A 19,982-nucleotide genomic window follows, 5' to 3' on the forward strand; every position below is an offset into this window, starting at 1 on the left:
AGGTAATAGCCCAGGTTTAGTATGAGGGTTGTTGGTCAGGGAAAAGTGTCATTTTAATTGAAAACTGAGCAAATTTTCATAGGCAATTAGACAAAATAAATCTAGAATTCCAAGATGCCATTTTAACTTTACTTCCCCCACCTTGTCAGTTTAATACTGTCACTTTACAGAATAGAACAGAACCTTCAGAAAAAACATGTTTTAGGAGCTGAAAGGAGTCACAGACAGTATACATTGTGAGCTGTAGCTACTTGGAGGGTTCAGCAGCAGGCAGATGACATGGAGGGATGATTAGGACATTGCCTAGGCCTGTTGCCAAGGAAGAGAAAACAGGACCATGTCTTGTCAAGAGACGAAAGCAAACGGGAGAAGGGGAGCTGGAAAAGGGAAGGAGTAATGTGATGTTTCTGGGCTGACTGTGGCTGGGAGGGTTACGCCTGGGTTTGTGAATTGGGAGCTACACAGTATAACAGTGCACTTTACAGAGGATGTGTGTTCTAAGGATTAAGCTAACAGGTAAAATTTGAAAGCTACCTCAATCTCATCGGCCACATGAGATAGAAAGAAAAAAAAATCAGTGCACCACTGAGCATGGGGCTAGCTTGGGTCTCCTACTGTTAGGAAACGCTAGAATGTACATGGAAGAAACAGAAGTGTCAGTAAAGGTCCTCTGTCTGCTCTAGAGAAAGTATTTGCCAGAGTCATCCACTATCTTATGCATATGCTGAACACTTTAAAATCACTTCCTGTGGGTGAGTGACAGACTGAAGGAAGCAATGCTTTGTACAAGCACCATCGCTCACCTCGCTTCATGAGGAATCTGGAAAATTTCCCAGATTCAACATCTGCCCCATAGTAGGACGAAGAGGTGGATGAGTCTGTTAGGGACTGGCTCTTTTCTGTGAAGCAACTGTAGATGATTCTTATCCACTTCCCCCCGCAGAAGCTCTGGCAAACACTTCTGTCCACTAACAACCTGGCACAATTGCTGCCACTGCCATGCTAATAACATGCCACAAGACAATGAGTGTGAGATCTTTGTGAGATAGCTGCAAAGGATGGTGAAAGCTGTGGAGAAACATTTAAGATAGTCTTTCCAAATACTGTAGGGGTACAGGTAAAGGAAACTTCAGAATAGGGCTGAGAATTCTTTGTGTGAATATATGGCAGGGTTATGAAGTCCAAAAAGAGAGAAATCCAAGTACTCATGGCAGATATCAATTTATATACCTTTCTAACATATCAATCAATGTAGCGAAGTATTATTTAATGAATATTTCTGTTAAGGCATGAAGACAGTCAGATATGGTATGGCAGACAGACCAATGAGGTCTCTGATTCCTAACACTTTGTTTTCAAAAGTGTCTTGTATAACTGGGTTGATTTTAAATTTTTTATATTGGTCCAAATTAACTCTGTGTGTGCATTTACCATGGGTTGGAGTGAAGATTTTTCTATCCACTGGGGGAAAAAAGCGGGGGGGGGGAGATATTTTACAAGACTAGAAGACTAGGTAAAGATATCTGATGTGCCCCTTTTTCTCTTGACCTCACTGCACATAAACAGTGCTTAAGGTGATCTCTCAAAGCCAGATGGTCTCCCACAGGCCCAACATCAATGAGCTGCATGCACAAGTTACCATTTCCACTTCCTTTCATTGCGTTTTCAAACAGAGGACAACCATGGGGGCCATTTAAAAATCTTTTTATTATTAACATAATCTTCCAAGTGTGAGTAATGTATAAGGAATGTCAGTAAATATTCCATTTGAAGCGTCTTTTTACATATTTCCATCGATAAATAAACTCTGAATTCACATAAAAAAGTTACACTTAAATAACGAATATTTTCTTTTTTTGTAGCAGGCATACATTGGTAAAATATAAATATTCTTGTACTCAGCCTTTGTTCTAAGTAAAGATAACAATTAGCCACACACATCACAGTTTTTAACAACCAAAACCAAGAACTCTTCAACTGATTTTCTGGCCTGGACTAGTATAGAGATGGAAAACTGAAAATTCACAGTTTGACTTTAGGCCAAGAGGGGTTGAGACGGAGGAGGAGAGAGAAAGGTTTTCATGCCAGGCTTGTTAAAAATAGTCTGCTCTGCCACTGAATTTTAATTCAAATATATTATTCTACATTTGGTGGTGGATTCCATTATAATTTTTACATAATACTCAGATGTCACCTAATGAAATATGGCACATTATCTATTAGAACAATATAATCAGGTTTCATAACTACCATGGGAAAAAATGTAGGTGATCTATGAGAGGTGATTTGTTTTTGGTTAGTCATTTTTTCCTCACTAACATTAAAATATCGTATCACTTCAATGCTTTGTCAGGTTCCCCACAATAGTTAACAAATTTTGTGGGGTTTTCTGTTACCTCTGAAACCAAGCTGCGTTATCAAAGAGACCTGTATGTTGTGTTTCCTCACTCTCAAATCCAAAACTTGAAACATGATAAACTCTGTAATCAAGATATTATCTCAGAGAATTCGTGGAATGATGGTAAAAGGGACGATTGGGCTGCTGGCTTCAAGTTCTAATGATGTCAGGAAGCACTCTGTTGCTGCATCATCATTGCCCTGAGCTTGTAGAACCTCCCCAAGACCGTTCCAAACCTCATGGGCTGTAGAATTCACCTGGACAGCATCTCTGAGAATCTTCTCAGCCAAACTATAGCGTCCTAATTGGTGAAGTATCAGAGCCTGCAATAAAATAAAGAAAATGCAGAAGTGGCTGAGATCACCAACATTAAGTACTGAACACTAGCAGTAGTAACATGAACAAGACTCTTTTAATAGGACTTTTACCAGACCCAAGTTATATCTAGTAGCATTGAAAGAAGTGAAAATGGCTAGATGAGTCAAGTGGATTAATGCATTTCACCATCTCTGCTTTATAAACCTGGGTTCAAATTCTGCTTTTGATTGTAAGTGAAAATGAGTGTGGTGGAGTGATCTGAATCATCTGAGCATATTGGTCTATTTTATAAAATCTCAGTAGCATGGTGAAGAATTATTGCTAAGAAGTAGTACAGGAATGAAATAGGGTGTTCTTAAATTCACGTTGAAGAGAACTGGCAGAGCTGTATAAGCTGGCTGTAAACAATTAGTCGCCACACCTTCATGAGCACCAAATGGGTATAAAAGTAACTGAAGAGGGTAGAGATTCTGTGCAATTGTTTAACCATCCATTGAAAATTTCTGGAGTTTGAATTACTCACTCTCTCCCCTGCCAACTACATTAAACTCTATTGTAAGCTGACTATTAACTGTACAATATAATACAACTTTTCAATGCTTGACTGTTGCGAACAAATTCATGAAGAAGAAAGCAAATAAAATAATTTCAGCAATGGGTTTAATGCAGAAATGCAAAGACAGTTAATTTCTAACAGTCTAATGGCTCTGCTGTCATGGAGGTACTGCAGTTTCATTGTTTGAGTTGTCAAGTGAGTAAGTACTCCCAGGGATGGTGATCAGTGGTTTAACTTACCACAAACAAGGCAGTTGTTCTTGGGATGGTATTCTCCCTCCAAGAGAGAGTTTTGAAAATTAGACCATAAAATTAATTCAGAAAAAGTGAGGCAGGAAGGAGTCTATGGATGTTTTCTGCACTAAGCTTGTTTAGTGTAGCATTCTCAAATTATAACTTACTACCACCAAAGTGAATGATACAAGGTACTTGATTTGCAGATATAAGCTTCTCTTCCCAATTCATTTACAGAAATCATCCTTCTGGAAGCTGTGCGTATTCTATCCTAGTTAAAAACGCTAGTACTTTGTACATGAAAAATTGTGTGTGTGTGTGTGTGTGTATTTTCAATATGCCAGATCCCATTTGCCAACTTGTTTTAAAAAAATAAACTGTACTTTTCTAGACCAAAGGAAGCAACATGGTCTTGTAGATGTAGTAGCCTGATTGATAGGGGTATAGACTAAAACACATTACATCAAATCTGCAATTACTTTCTATGAAAAGAGCACATAATTTGTTTTCTGATTATATGCTACGGCAGTTAAATACTGACAGCAATTGTTTGGTAGCTAAGTTTTACTTAAGATGTTAGGGTACTTGATGCTTGTGAAGGATACTGCATTGGCAACACTGGAGACAGAAGTTAATTGTTTATTCACAGAACAGCTATTATATGGGCAGTAACAAAGGTAAGTCTTCACACGATGCCCACCAAGGCATGTTAGGCCTGGAGGGTACCACCTTACAGAGACAAAGAATAGTTCAATCTCCAGGCCCATTCACTCATTGGCCTCTCTGCTGTGACTGCCAACAAAGATTTTGGTGGTTGTTTTTATGATGATGAATCCTGTTCACTGGAACCCAGTAGACTGAGATTACAGACTCATTTCATATAGGGCATCAGAAAAGATTGCTATAACATTTGGCAGCGATAGACATAGGCTAAAATGAAACCTGTGATCTACAGATAAAAGGCTTCATATCCCATTGTCAGTCTTCTGACTCATCATAAACTCATCTAAAAGGGAGACCAGATGCCAGAGTTTACTGGGAATATCCAATTTTTGCAGGGGTACCCCAAACCAATTATACTACACTCAGATTTTTTTTTTTTTTAACCAGTTTAATAAAAATTGGCTAATCAGTCAATCTCCAGTGTTACAGGATCTCCTTCTTGCCGCTGAGGTTCCCAGGACCTACATGCTGGTCTCCTCTGCTCTATCTTTTCTACTGGTCTCTTAATTTAGTTATGTGCAAACTACAGCACAACATAGTCTTGGGGACTTTACAATCTCCAGAATTTGCTAGTGCTGGGTTTTGGAATATTTTGACTATAGTCAATGTTAGCTGAACTCAGTTCTTCTAAAGCACTGAATCCCCAGAACACTACATCCCAAGCCTGGGAAAGCTCAGAACTGAACCCAATTTGAACATGGGCCTTGCCTAAATCATGGAATACTAATCTGAATACTAAACAGACTGAGGTCTCCCTATATTCTGATTATATCAAGGAGCACAACCTTGCTTCTTATCAGATCATTTCTGCCCACTGCTCTGCCAATGAAACCAGGCCACAATATTCTGTTTGTCTGCTTCCTTCATAATCATTTTCATGATTTATTTTACACTTCCCAATATGCACAAAATACTGTTTTGAGTTTTCTCTCAAATCCACCAGCCCATGGATGGTATTTAATTATAAGTCTGTACAATGCTTAGCATAACAGGGCCCCATTCATTTATTGGAGCTCTAATACTACTGCAGGACAAATATATAATAATAATTCAAGCCCCTCCCTATGATCCACTGTTGTCTCCAGGCCTACTCAAATGCTGATAATTAAGACATCTATTTAGACTGAATGTAATAACAAAACATCCTTAAACTTGCCATGTGCTAGACCTGGTTGAGTAATCACATAATCTTATTTCAGAGTGGCAGCCGTGTTAGTCTGTATCCGCAAAAAGAAAAGGAGGACTTGTGGCACCTTAGAGACTAACAAATTTATTTGAGCATAAGCTTTGGTAAGTTACAGCTCACTTCATCAGATTTGTTACCCCACATTTTCCCTCCCCATTGCTACTCATTACTGTATCATGACTAATACTAGGTTGTAAGATCCTTGGGGCAAGGATCATATCTTCTCTTGGCTTTGGAAGGAGTCTAGCACACCTATTAATATTTTCCAGGGACAGTCTTGTTCTTTCCAGATCTACAGAGAAAGAACTGGATTCAAAAATGTGCACTATGCTTTCTTCTGGGGAGGCCACTTTGTTAGGAAAGGGGGAAATATATCTGTCTTCTCCCCTACTATGGCCCTACACCATGTAAACACTTCAGGGAGAATCATCTTAGCTTTGGAGCTTCTGGGGGACTCAAGGCTGCTGTGACTTGCCCCCTTGACAAATACTGTGCCTCATTTCCTGAGATGAACAGAGACAGTAAAGTCAATTCCAGCTGTTACAAAAAAACCCCCCATGATATTGATTAGTAAGTCAAGAAAGTAAAAAGAAAATAGCTTTTGGGCTTTTTTGTTTGTTTTCTGGCTTTTGAGCACTTAGCATTCATGTCTTCAAGTTTTTCTTTGCAACCCCAAGGGCTAGAAGTTTATTTTTAAGCAATGAAAGCTGAAATTATCACAGTCACTTGTCTCCAGAGCTGGGGTTTTAAGAAAAACATTAAACACTGCAAGACTAGCAGTGGAATCACTATAATTGGGAACACTTCAAAGAAATACTGTAGCTCTTCTCTTCAGTGATGGAACCTTGGTGCACTGAGACTTATATTTCTCTGAATGGTCTCTACTCATGAGAGCTGGAGATTTGACCACTGACTGAGTTGTCTTGTTCTATCTGGAACAAGAGCCATTCTCAATGGGAGAGCCATTTTAGCTTCCTCTGTGTCCACTTGGTGCTAAGTGAGCATCTTGGCTTCCCTTGTGGCCTGGAAAACTCTGGGACAAGAATGGAGAAGAACAGAGACAAAGAACAGATGAAATAATAAACAAACTAGGAGGGGAAGAAGAAACCAGTGGAGGCACAGGCACAAGAAAATATGAATTCAAGAGCACAGCAGTCAGGGCAGAAGCTGTGAATGCCAGTTCTTCTTCGAGGGCTTGTTCATGTCAATTCCAATTAGGTGTATGTGCACGGCAGCCAGAAGGTTCTTCCCCAGCAGTAGCCGTCGGGTTGGTCCAGGTACCCCCTGGGGACGCGCCTTTGTGGTGCTGGATATAGGGCCCCACTGACCTGCCATCCCCTCAGTTCCTTCTTACCGCATGTGACAGTTTGCTGGAATGCTTGCGTCTCTTGCTTCGGCAAGCATCTCTCTTAGCAGTTTGAACTTTCAACTTGTGTATATAGTTAGATCATATAGTAGTTAGTGTAGTCTTCTATGCGTTTCATTTGGGGGTTCCCCCCTCCCCTTTCTTCCAGTAACGGGGCATGCTGGGCTTTAAACCCTGCGTGGCACATGGCAAGCTTATACCCAGGAGCGACCCACACACTTCTTGTCTGAAGTGTTTGGGAGAAAGCCACCAGAAAGAATGCTGCAACATCTGCAGGGGGTTCCGTCCGAGGATGCAAAAGGAGAGGGACCAGAGTCTCAAGATCCTCCTGATGGAGGAGGCGCTTCATCTACACTTGGACCCCAGATCAGAAGAGCCGGCATCGAGCACCTCATCTTTGATGCACAGTGCGCCAGCCCCAATGGCACGTGCCCCACTTTAGCTGGTGCCCCCCTTTGTGTCTCTCCCATGAGTCGCCCACCCTCCTGTATTGCTCTGCCACTCATCAAAACTATTTGTGATACCACTGAAACTCTGTGGCAGACCCCTGCCTCTTTGCCACCAATGGCAAAGAGGAATAGATGAAAGTACTTTGTTCCCTCAAAGGGGTACGAACATCTGTATATCCATTCTCTGCTGGACTCCTTGGTGGTAGCTGCGGCAAATGAGTAAGAGTGCCAAGGATACCAGGGCCCCTTCCCAAAAAATCGGGAGGCAAAAAAGCTGGACCTCTTTATGAGGAAAATGTACTCCACTGGGGGCTCCAGCTCCATATAGCCAACCACCAGGCCATCCTCAGCAGGTATAATTACAACTTCTGCAGAGCGATGGCCAAGTTCACGGAGTTGTTGCCAGAGGACTCCTGGGCAGAGTTTTCCTTCTTGGTAGAGGAGGGCAAGCTCATTGCCTGATCATCGTTGCAGGCAGCCCTTGACGTAGCAGATGCGGCCACCTGCACCATTGCCTTGGGGATAGCCATGAGGGGGCGCTCCTAGCTACAAGTTTCAGGGCTTCCATATGAGGTGCAGCAAACAACCAAGACCTCCACTTTGAGGGCTTCACCCTCTTTTCAGAAAAGACCGATTCACAGCTTCATAGCCTTAAGGACTCCAGGGCCACACTCAAGACCCTTGGCTTCCTCACTCCGGCTAATCAACAAACATTTTAAGCTGCAGCCCCTGCCTCATTTTTACCATCCTCAAAACAGGCAGGATTTTTCTTGGTGGTGGAATAGGAATAACAGAAGAGGCCTCACCTGTCATCAGGCCAGGTCTCTGGTCAGACCAAACAATCCTCCAGCCAGAAGCAAACCTTTTGAAGGTACGCATGGGGGTAATACACCAGTCCAAACACTGGATCCACTCTGCCTCACATTCCCATGCTGACTATCCCCTTTCGACCCTGCGTGGGCCCGTATTACATTGGATTGCTGGGTACTCCTCATGGTAGAAAGGGAATATTCCCTTCAGTTCTCTGCCCACCCACCCACCCTTCCACCTCCCTTCCCCATCCCTCTTCAGGGACCCCTCTCGTGATCAACTCCTCACAAAGGAGGTGCACTTGCACCTAACGTTGGGTGCAGTGGAAGAGGTTTCTCAGGAACTGAAGGGCAAGGGTTTTTATTTCTGGTATTTCCTAATACTGAAACCCAAAGGCAGCCTCAGGCCCATTCTAGACCCTGCGAGAGCTCAAGAAGTTCATGAAGAAACTGAAATTCCGCATAGTCTCTTTGGCCTTCATTATCCCTTCCTTGGATCCAGGAGACTAGTATACCCCCCTCGATTTGAAGGACACTTACTTTCACATTTCAATCAAGCCATCCCACAGAAGGTACCTCAGGTTTGTGATGAACCATAATCATTATCAGTTCACAATCTTTCCATTTGGCCTGTCAGCGGCTCCTCGAGTATTTACCAAGTGCATGGCAGTCATAGCTCCTTTCCTGCACAAGAGCCAGGTGCAGGTGTTTTCATACCTCGATGACTGGCTAATCAAGGGTTGTTCCAATGTGCAAGTGAGCTTCCTAAGAGCTACTTTTGATGACCTAGCCTTCTACTGAATGTACAGAAGTCAATCCTAGCCCCCACTCAGAGAATAGAGTTTATAGGGGCAATGCTGAACTCTATGCAGGCAAAGGCATACCTCCCGGAGTCGCGTTTCCTATTCCTGTGTGACTTAATAAGAAGCCTCATACAGTTCCCTACTACCACAACAAGGAGTCGCCTAAAACTTCTGGGACACATGGCTGCTTGTACCTATGTGGTGCAGCACGCCAGATTAAGGCTCTGGCTCTTCAGGCGTGTTAACTTCAGTGTATCAGCCAGTTCGAGACTGTCTAGACAAGGTCGTCACTTCTCTTCGTCCGGTCCTCGAGTCCCTCCTATGGTGGCTCAACCCTCAGGAGGTCTGTGCACGTATCCCCTTTGCCAGACCGCAACCTTCCCTCTCGCGGGTGGTGGATGTGTCAGCGTTAGGATGGGGAGCACACCTTGGAGACCTCAGAACTTAAGGCTTCTGGTCCCAAGCGGAGCATTCACTCCACATCAACATCAGAGAGCTGAGAGCGATCCTTCTTGTAGGCCAGGCATTCCAAGTTCACCTGGAGGGCAAATATGTACAAGTTATGATGGGCAATACAACAGTGATGTTTTATATGAACAGACAGAGGGATGTGTGCTCCTCTCCCCTGTGCCAGGAAGCCCTCAGCCTGTGGGACTTTTGCATAGCTCACTCAATACACTGGGAGGCATCATACCTTCCTGGAGTACAGAACGAGTTGGCGGACTATCTCAGCAGGTCCTTTCACAGACACTAGTGGTCCCTATACCCGGATGTCATGAATACCATCTTCCATAAGTAGGGATTTCCCCCACATAGACTTGTTCACCACATGGCACAACAGGAAGTGCCTGCAATTTTGCTCATTCCTGATTCATAGCCCGGGCTCCATTGCAGATGTGTTCCTCCTTCCCTAGAAGAGACCCCTTCTGTACGCGTTCCCTCTCATGCCTCTCGTTCACAAGGTGCTCCTCAAGGTTCAAAGGGATGAGGCCTCAGTGATATTGATATCTCCAGCCTGGCCCCACCAGCACTGGTACACATCCCTCCTGGAAATGTCTATGGGCAACCCAATCACATTACTGCTCTTCCCAGACCCAATAACTCAGGATCATGGCCATCTCCAGCACCCTAATCTTGAGTTGATTCACCTCACAGCGTGCAAGCTCCATGGTTAAACCTGATGGAGCTTGCCTGTTTGGGTCCGGTCAGGGAAGTCCTCCCGGGCGGTAGGAAACCCTCCACTAAGGCTACCTACCTGGCCAAATAAAAAAATTCACAATTTGGTCTTCCCAATTCCTCCGATCTCCAGCATGTTTGTCAATACGTGTAATATTGGACTATCTCCTCCATCTCAAACTGCAAGGGCTTTCTCTGTCATCAATAAAGGTCCATCTGGCTGCTATCTCGGCCTTCCACCCAGGTATAGTTGGTCTTTGCCAAGTTAGTCTTGTCTGTGGTTAGTTGTTTCCTAAATGGTCTCAACATACTATATCCTCAGGTGCGACAGCCAGTCCCAGCCTGGAACCTTAACTCAGTCCTTTTCCAGACTAATGGGGATACCCTTTGAACCGTTGGCTAAATGTTTGTTGCTGTACCTCTCATACAAGGTGGCGTTCCAGGAAGTAGTGATAACATCAGCCAGGAGGGTGTCTGAGTTCAAGGCCCTAATATCTGAGCCTCCTTACATGGTGTTCTTTAAGGATAAGATCCAGCTCAGGCTGCATCCCGCTTTTCTCCCTAAGGTTATCTCTCAGTTCCACTTGAACCAGGATATCTTCCTTCCAGTTTTCTACTCCAAGCTGCACGCAAGCAGCAGGGAACAGAAACTGCATTCGTTGGGAGTTAGGCAGATGTTAGGTGGGTATAAGCCTTCTATATCAAGTGCACTCCACAAGGGCGAAGGCATCATCAGTGGCATTCCTGGCCCATGTTCGACACAAGAGATCTGCAGACCTGCAACATGGCCATCAATATATACTTTTACTTCGCATTACACTATTACACAACAGGCCAGAGATGATGCAGCCTTCAGCAGAGCGGTGCTACAATCAGCAAACATTTGCGCTCCAACCTCACCTCCAAAACTTGGGCTTTGCAATCACCTAATTGGAATTGACATGAACAAGCACTTGAAGAAGAAAAAATGGTTACTAACCTTCTCATAACTGTTGTTCTTCGAGATGTGTTGTTCATGTCCATTTCAATACCCACCCTCCTAACCAGATGTCGGAGCAGCCGGCAAGAAGGAATTGACAGAGTGGCAGGTCGGCAAAGGTCATAATCCAGCGCCATGAAGGCGTGACCTTACGGGGTGCTTGGACTGACCTGATGGATACTGCTAGGGGAAAAACCTTCCAGCTGCCGTGCATGTGGCGCGCGCATACCTAATTGGAATGGACACGAACAACATATCTCGAACAACAGTTACGAGAAGGTAAGTAACCATTTTTTCTGCTGCAGAATAATATGTTCTGGTAATCTCTGTGTGTGTCGGGGGTGGGTGGAGGGGGGGGAGGACGGCTTCAGAGAGAAGATGATACTGGCCACAGCTATGAATTGCCTCTGAAGTGTGCTGTGAAAGGACCTTACCCACTTGGAGGAATGGAAATAATTAGCCAAAAAAAAAAAAAGTGAACAGCAGGGAAGGGCTGGGAAACTCATTCTGCCAAACTTAAAAAAATGTGGGCTTAAGATCTGGAAAAGAACTACTGAGCTTCAAATTCCATTTGGTATGTCATGAGCTCTGGGTTGTTGTATTTTTATTTCTTTGATAGTCCTAGAAGCATGACAAGAATTACTCTAATGAACATCTGTGTTTCTATAGCACAGGTTTCATTTACTCAAAAGTATCTCACTCAGAAAATAAATTTTCTTTGCAGAACAATAGCATATTGAAAAAACTATTTTATGAAACTCAGAAGTAGAATGTGTGCGCTCTTAAGGTTAGAGCAATGGAATGGTAGTCAGGAGATCTGGGTCCCATTCCCAGTGCTGACAGAAACTCACTGTGTGACCATTGGCAAGCCACACACACTGTTTTCACATCAGGAAAACTAGGATAATACTTGCCAAATTCACAGATAAGTTGTGAAGTTAAATAAATTGCCACCAGTAAAGAGCATTAACACCACCAGATGGAAGGGGATATAGAAATTCAAAGTAATAGTATTAAAATTAACAGAAGTTTCATGAAACCCAAACCACCACTAGGTTCACCAATTCTCTAATGTTCTTTTGGTTGTTTTCCTTGCAAATTACCATCTAAAAAAGACTTGAGTATCTATATTTGTGTGCAGCAACACACTACAAAAAACTTCACTCAAAACCATGAAAACTAAGAATGATCTGATTATATAGTTACAGAACATCACTTAATATGCAAAACCTGCACAGCAAACCCATATGCACAGCAATTGTAACTATTTTATGGAACTCAGAAGTGGAATGTGGTTCTTTTACCACTAAAAGTGTACTGCTTTTTCAATCTAATTTGCATATCTTATTTACGTTGCTGTTATTTTCAAATAAATCTATCAAACTTGAAGGTCTAGCATAAACTTTTCAGTACTGTATTATAATCATAAAACAGAAATCCTGGTTGCACATATCTAGAAACATAAGGTTTTCTATGACGTACGAAAAATGTAACATAAATCACCCCCTCCCAGAATCTGAGATTTTCCCATGTGTTGGGACAGAAACATGCATGTTTTTAAATCACATGATGGTTATCGTAAGGATTTTGCTTTTGTTCCATGTGTTTTACTACAAGCACGAGAACTGAGGTTTAAAATAAAATTAGTAAGGTATTTCCATGTATTCCCTCACCCATGTACTTTGTATTTCCCTTTTAGCAGATGTATTTGTAATGAAATATGTTGGCCTTTCTCTTTAAAGGAAATATGCAGTTCTACAGGAAATAATTTATTAGTTCTTTCCTTTGGAAACAAGTGCACACGGAACATTTAATTTGTTTGTTGTTATTATAATCAGATGTGTTGTACAAATGAGATTAAAAACTCAGATCCACATCAGTGGAAATTAAGGATTCAGTAAAAACAACCTGTAATCAAACAAGAAACTGGACTTGGATTATTCTGCAGTGTTATTTTCCATACAATACGATCGCTCTCAAAATGTCCATCTCTTACTCACCCATCTATAATACAATCCAAATTAGTAAATTTTTTGTCTTGAAAAATTAAGTTAAATTTATTAAATTGGTCTGATTCCTTTTGGATCGAGGCAGCGGTTCTCAAATTATGGGGTGGGCCTCCCACGGGAGACGCGAGTGGTCTGCCTTTTTTTCTTTTAAAAGAGCTCTGGCTGTCAGCCCTGGGTGGCTGGGGCCGTGCATATCCAGGAGGCAGGGATGGCAGCAGCAGCGCAGAAATAAGGGTGGCAATGGGGCACTAAGTCTGCTGTGAAAGCGGTACATCACATTGCCACCCTTACTTCTGTGCCTCTGTGCCGCTGCTGGCTTGGCACTGCCTTTAGAGCTGGGTGGTGATATATGTATTTGTGTGGGGTGGGTGGGCAGCATAAATAACTTCAGACCCAAAGAAGGGGGCCCAATCCAATAACTTTGAGAGCTACTCATTTAAGGTATATTTGCTCAGTAATATAATTATGTTGCCTTCAAATATATTTAAATTCATAAAATCATAGGACTGGAAGGGACCTTGAGAGGTCATCTAGTCCAGTCCCCTGCACTAATGGCAGGACTAAGTATTATCTAGACCATCCCTGAGAGGTATATATCTAACCTGCTCTTAAAAATCTCCAATGGTGGAGATTCCACAACCTCCCTAGACAATTTATTCCAGTGCTTAACCACCCTGACAGGAAGTTTTTCCTAATGTCCAACCTAAACCTCCCTTGCTGCAATTTAAGCCCATTGCTCCTTGTCCTATCCTCAAAGGTTAAGAAAAACAATTTTTCTTCCTCCTCCTTGTAACAACCTTTTATGTATTTGAAAACTGTTATGTCCCCGCTCAGTCTTCTTTTTTCCAACCTAACCAAACCCAATTTTTTGAATCTTCCCTCATAGGTCATGTTTTCTAGACCTTTTATCATTTTTGTTGCTCGTCTCTGTAATTTCTCCAATTTGTCCACATCCTTCCTGAATTGTGGTGCACAGAACTGGACACAATACTCCAGTTGAGGCCTAAACAGTGTGGAGTAGAGCAGAAGAATTACTTCTTGTGTCTTGCTTACAACACTTCTGCTAATACATCCCAGAATGTACTCCTGCTAATATAGTCCAAAGCACTTGCAACCCCTTCCAGCTTGGTATCGTCCGCAAACTTTATAAGTGTACACTTTATGCCATTATCTAAATCACTGATGAAGATATTGAACAGAACTGGATCCAGAACGGATCCCTGAGGGACCCCACTCATTATGTCCTTCCAACATGACTGTGAAACACTGATAACTAATCTCTGGGAATCAGTTTTGCACCCACCTTATAGTAGCTCCATCTAGGTCGCATTTCCCTAGTTTGTTTATGAGAAGGTCATGCGAGACAGTATCAAAACCTTTACAAAAGTCAAGATATACCACCGTCTACTGCTTCCCCCTATCCACAAGGCTTGTTACCCTGTCAAAGAAAGCTATCAGGTTGGTTTGACAATTTGTTTTTGACAAATCCATACTGACTGTCACTTATCACCTTATTATTTTCTAGATCAGAGATGGGCAAACTACGGCCCGTGGGACCCTCCTACCCGGCCCCTGAGCTCCTGTCCCGGAGGCTTGCCCCCGGCCCCTCGCCTGCTGTCCCCCCTCCTCCACACAATGCTCTGGACGGTGGGGCAGCACAGTTGCAGAGCCGGGGTCTGACCCAGTACTCAGGGTGGCATGGCTGTAGCGCCACCAGCCACCGGTGCTCCAGGCAACGTGGTAAGGGAGTAGAGAGCAGGGGGGGTTGGATGGAGAGCAGGGCATTTGGGGGTTGGTGGTCAGAGGGCGGGGGGGTGAATAGGAGTCAGGGCGGTCAGAGGGTAGGGAATGGGGGTTGGATGGGGTGGGGGGGAGTCAGGAAGGAGAAGGGGGGTTGGATGGGGTGACGGGGGGCAGTTGGGGCAGGGGTTCCAGGGGCAGTCAGGGGACAGGGAGAAGGGGTGGTTGGATGGGGCAGGGGTCCCGGGGGGCAGTCAGGAATGAGAGGAGGAGTTAGATGGGGTGGCAGGGGGCAGTCAGGGGACAGGGAGCAGGGGGTGGTGGATGGGGTAGGAGTCCCAAGGGGACCGTCAGGGGACGAGGGGGGGGAGGGTTTGGATGGGGCAGGAGTCCTGGGGGAGCCATCAGGGGGCAAGAAGCAGGGGGGGGCAGATAGGAGGTGGGTGCCGGGACATGCCTGGCTGTTTGGGGAGACACAGCTCCCCTAACTGGCCCTCCATACAATTTTGGAAACCCGATGTGGCCCTCAGGCCAAAACATTTGCCCACCCCTGTTCTAGATGTTTGGAAATTGATTGCTTTAACTATTTGCTCCATTATCTTTCCGGGTACAGAAGTTATGCTGACTCGTCTGTAATTCCCCGGGTTGTCCTTATTTCCCTTTTTATAGATTGGCACTATTTTTGCCCTTTTTCAGTTTTTGGAATCTCTCCAGTCTTCCATGACTTTTCAAAGATAATCGCTAATGGCTCAAATATCTCCTCTGTCAGCTCTTTGAGTATTCTAAAATGCATTTAATCAGACCCTGGTGACTTGAAGATATCTGATTTGTCTAATTAATTTTTAACTTGTTCTTTCCCTATTTTAGCCTCTTCTGAAAATACCTCATTTTCACTGGTATTCATTATGTTAGACGTCCAATCACCACCAACCTTCTTGGTGAAAACTGAGACAAAGAAGTCATTAAGCACCTCTGCCATTTCCACATTTTCTGTTATTATTTTTCTCTCCTCATTGAGTAACGGGCCTACGCTGTCCTTGGTCTTCCTCTTGCTTCTAATGTACTTATAGAATGTTTTCTTGTTACCGTTTATGTCTCTAGCTAGTTTGATCTCGTTTTATGCCTTGGCCTTTCTAATTTTGTCCTACATATTTGTGTTAGTTGTTTATATTCATTCTTTACAATCTGACCTAGTTTCCACTTTTAGTAGGACTCTTTTTTGATTTTTAGCTTCATACTATTATCAAATAAAGGACTCATACTTATCAAATCTGTTACATTTCTATGTGCTTATTTAGAGTGGATTTGAAGTATTGTGATTTTTTTTTTTTTTTACATTTAATGGCAACTTGGTTGGTTATTAGTATTTAAATGTAAACATATAGTGTTTCTCCAGAAAGCATCCTTCAGAGATTTTGAATTATAGGTGCATACTAAATAAAAGGGTGACATCAGCCTTCAGTATATGTTTAAAGTGTTTCAAAACATAGTATCAGTTTTGGCAAAGAGAAAAGGGATGCATTGGAATATAAATCATGTGTTCCCAATTGTACTTTGGTCTACTAATTTCTCTTGCTTTTCCTAATAAAAATAATCTTGAAATAAAAGATGTTCTTCGCTATATGACATTCACACATAGGAATTCCTCCTTAACTTTTTTAGCAGCTTTTTTATCCTGAGACTGTTATGAAGAGAATATGGTGCATTATATTGTAATAGTGTATGTGATCACTTACCTAGGGAAGCAGACTATTTATGAACAAAACAATGCCTGCAGTCAACATTTTATTTGCAAAAAGAAAAGGAGTACTTGTGGCACCGTAGAGACTAACGAAAGCTTATGCTCAAATAAATTTGTTAGTCTCTAAGGTGCCACAAGTACTCCTTTTCTTTTTGCAAATACAGACTAACACGGCTGCTACTCTGAAATCAACATTTTATTGGTTCATCATCTATTTTAAACAATTGTTTGCACTGCATGTCCATTCCTGCCTCTCTTGCTTTCATTATTCAATCACACTGAGAAATTTAGCTGTATATTCTGTGTAAGCTCTTGATCCTAGCATGTTATTTCTCCCCTGCCACCAAACATACCAGCTTATTTCCCCTGTTGCAAAACACCTGTTGCTAGGAAAAACCATCTGCTGCGTGGCAACATATTTTTAAAAGAACAACTTTGGTGTAATTACTTACTGAACTTTATATTGCCAGTATGCAATAATGAACACAAGTGGTTGTTAGTGCATCTCTGTGTGTTTATAAACTCTTGAAAATGATTGACCCGTCCTTTTGGTTAATTATTCATTGCAGTTGTTAATAGAAAAAATATGGAAAGTGATTTTTTTTAAAAACAAAGCTGATCGATGGCTTTTACCAAAACTGAAGCTATTTTGGGTTCTATTTTTTACACTTCACAATCTTGTGACATTGTATCATAATTTACATTTACAGCTGATGTGAACAGTACTAGACCAGCTTCAACAGAACATACAGGCATAGTGTGATGTAAGAATTAATTTGACTATAACGAGTGTACTCAAACAAAGCCCTTTACTGATTAAATGAAAAGGCAAGTTATTTTACAGATGACTTAATTTTATAACCACATCTGGAAACTATATGGAGAGCACCATATCTATAATCACAGCAATATCCATTATAGCTGCAAAAGCTACAGGGAGGATCACTGTAGGAAAGTATTCCATTCCCCTCTGGACACTAGCACTGCAGCTATGTGGGTAGAATTCACTAGAACCTCAGATTTCAGAGTAGCAGCCATGTTAGTCTGTATCCACAAAAAGAACAGGAGTACTTGTGGCACCTTAGCGACTAACAAACTTATTAGAGCATAAGCTTTCGTGGGCTACAGCCCACTTCATTGGATGCATAGAATGGAACATGTAGTAAGAAGATAGATAGATAGATACACACACACACACACAGAGAAGGTGGAAGTTACCATACAAACTGGAAGAGGCTAATTAATTAAGATGAGCTATTATCAGCATGTGAGGATACTTAACATGGGGAAAGTATCCTCACACCTGGTCAACTGTCTAAATGGGCCATCTTGATTATCACTACAAAAGTTTTTTTCTCCTGCTGCTAAGGAGTGAGATATCAACTGAAGTCACCACTGTGTATGGGGAATGTTGCCAGTATTCAGTTCAATTGCCCAGACATATGCCTGTGTACTCTCCCCCCGCCACCACCTTGTGCCATATTTCCCCTTCCCCTGCCAGGACTGTACTCACCATGGATGGGACAGCCAATGGGCATACTGAATACCCGGCCGAAATGAATTGAATTATACACATACTCTTTCAGGCAAGAATCAAAGGTGAAAATGAGGGCTGCCAATTAGTCACAGTTAACTCAAAAAAATTAATCACAGTTTTAATCACACAGTTAAACAATAGAATACCAACTGAAATTTATTAAATATTTTGGATGTTTTTCTACATTTTCAAAAATATTGATTTCAATTACAACACAGAATATAAAGTGCATATTATTTTTATTACAAATATTTAAACTGTATATTTAAAAGAAATAGTATTTTTCAATTCACCTTATACAAGTACTGTAGTGCAACTTCTTTGTCATAAAAGTGCAACTTACAAATGTAGGGTATTTTTGTTATATACTTGCACTCAAAAACAAAACAATGTAAAACTTCAGAGCCTGCAAGTCCACTCAGTCCTACTTCTTGTTCAGCCAATCACTAAGACAAACAAAAAAAGAAAAGGAGTACTTGTGGTACCTTAGAGACTAACAAATTTATTAGAGCATAAGCTTTCGTGAGCTACAGCTCACTTCATCGGATTTGTTAGTCTCTAAGGTGCCACAAGTACTCCTTTTCTTTTTGCGAATACAGACTAACACGGCTGCTACTCTGAAATAAGACAAAGAAGTTTGTTTACATTTACAGGAAATAATGCTGCCCTCTTCTTATTTACAATGTCACCAGAAAGTGAGAACTGGCATTTGCATGACACTATTGTAGCCGGCATTGCAAGGTATTTATGTGCCAGATATGCTAAACATTCATATGCCCCTTTGTGCTTCGGCCCCCATTTCAGAGGGCATGCTTCCATGATGATGACACTCGTTAAAAAAATTAATGCGTTAATTAAATTTGTGACTGAACTCCTTGGGGGAGAATTGTATGTCCCCTGCTCTGTTTTACCTGCATTCTGCCATATATTTCATGTTATAGCAGTCTCAGATGATGACCCAGCACATGTTGTTCATTTTAAGAACACTTTTACTGCAGATTTGACAAAACACAAAGAAGGTACCAATGTGAGATTTCTAAAGATAGCTTCAGCACTCAACCCAAGGTATAAGAATATGAAGTGCCGTCCAAAATCTGAGAGGAACCAGGTGTGGAGCATGCTTTCAAAAGTGTTAAAAGAGCAACACTCCAATGCAGAAACTACAGAACCAAAACCACCAAAAAAGAAAATCAACCTTCTGCTGGTGGCATCTGACTTAGATAATGAAAATGAACATGCGCCAGTCCACACTGCTTTGCATTGTTATCGAGCAGAACCGGTTATCAGCATGGATGCTGATGTCCCCTGGAATGGTGGTTAAAACATGAAGGGGCATATAAATCTTTAGTGCATCTAGCGTGTAAATATTTTGCAATGCCAGCTACAAAAGTGCCATGTAAAAGCCTGTTCTCACTTTCTGGTGACATTGTAAATAAGAGGGCAGCATTACCTCCTGCAAATGTAAACAAACTTGCTTGTCTAAAAGTGATTGGCTGAACAAGAAGTAGGACTGAGTGGACTTGCAGGCTGTGAAGTTTTACACTGTTTTGTTTTTGAGTGCAAGTATGTAACAAAAAACCCCTACATTTGTAAGTTGCACTTTCACGACAAAGAGATTGCACTACAGTACTTGAATTAGGTGAATTGAAAAACACTATTTCTTTTGTTTGTTTACTGTGCCAGTATTTGTAATCAAAAATAAATATAAAGTGAGCACTGTACACTTTCTATTCTGTGTTGTAATTGAAATCAATACATTTGAAAATGTAGAAAACATTCAAAATATTTAAATAAATGGTATTCTATTATTGTTTAACAGTGAGATTAATTTTTTTAATCGTGCTCCTAGTCAAAATGCAAAACAAATTTCAATTACCCAAACCACAGAACTAATGATAGAAAAATGCTTCACATACTGAACATGAAAAACTGAATCTACTGATGATATTATTGAAGAGC

At 41.9% G+C, this 19,982-nt stretch overlaps 1 protein-coding gene across 6 annotated transcripts in view; it reads right to left on the bottom strand.

Moving 5' to 3' along the window:
* Positions 1-1,688: 1,688 nt before the first annotated feature.
* The window catches only part of TTC7B (tetratricopeptide repeat domain 7B), a 343,610-nt gene continuing 325,316 nt past the window's right edge, over positions 1,689-19,982 (bottom strand). For all 6 annotated transcript variants that reach the window (XM_038406917.2, XM_038406919.2, XM_043517821.1 and 3 more), the window contains one exon: positions 1,689-2,721. In XM_038406917.2, the coding sequence (XP_038262845.1) occupies positions 2,500-2,721 (222 nt within the window). In that variant the 3' untranslated portion in view covers positions 1,689-2,499. The remainder of the gene's footprint in view (positions 2,722-19,982) is intronic.

This window comes from Dermochelys coriacea, chromosome 6, assembly GCF_009764565.3.
Source record: "Dermochelys coriacea isolate rDerCor1 chromosome 6, rDerCor1.pri.v4, whole genome shotgun sequence".
NCBI classification, from domain to species: Eukaryota; Metazoa; Chordata; order Testudines; family Dermochelyidae; genus Dermochelys; species Dermochelys coriacea.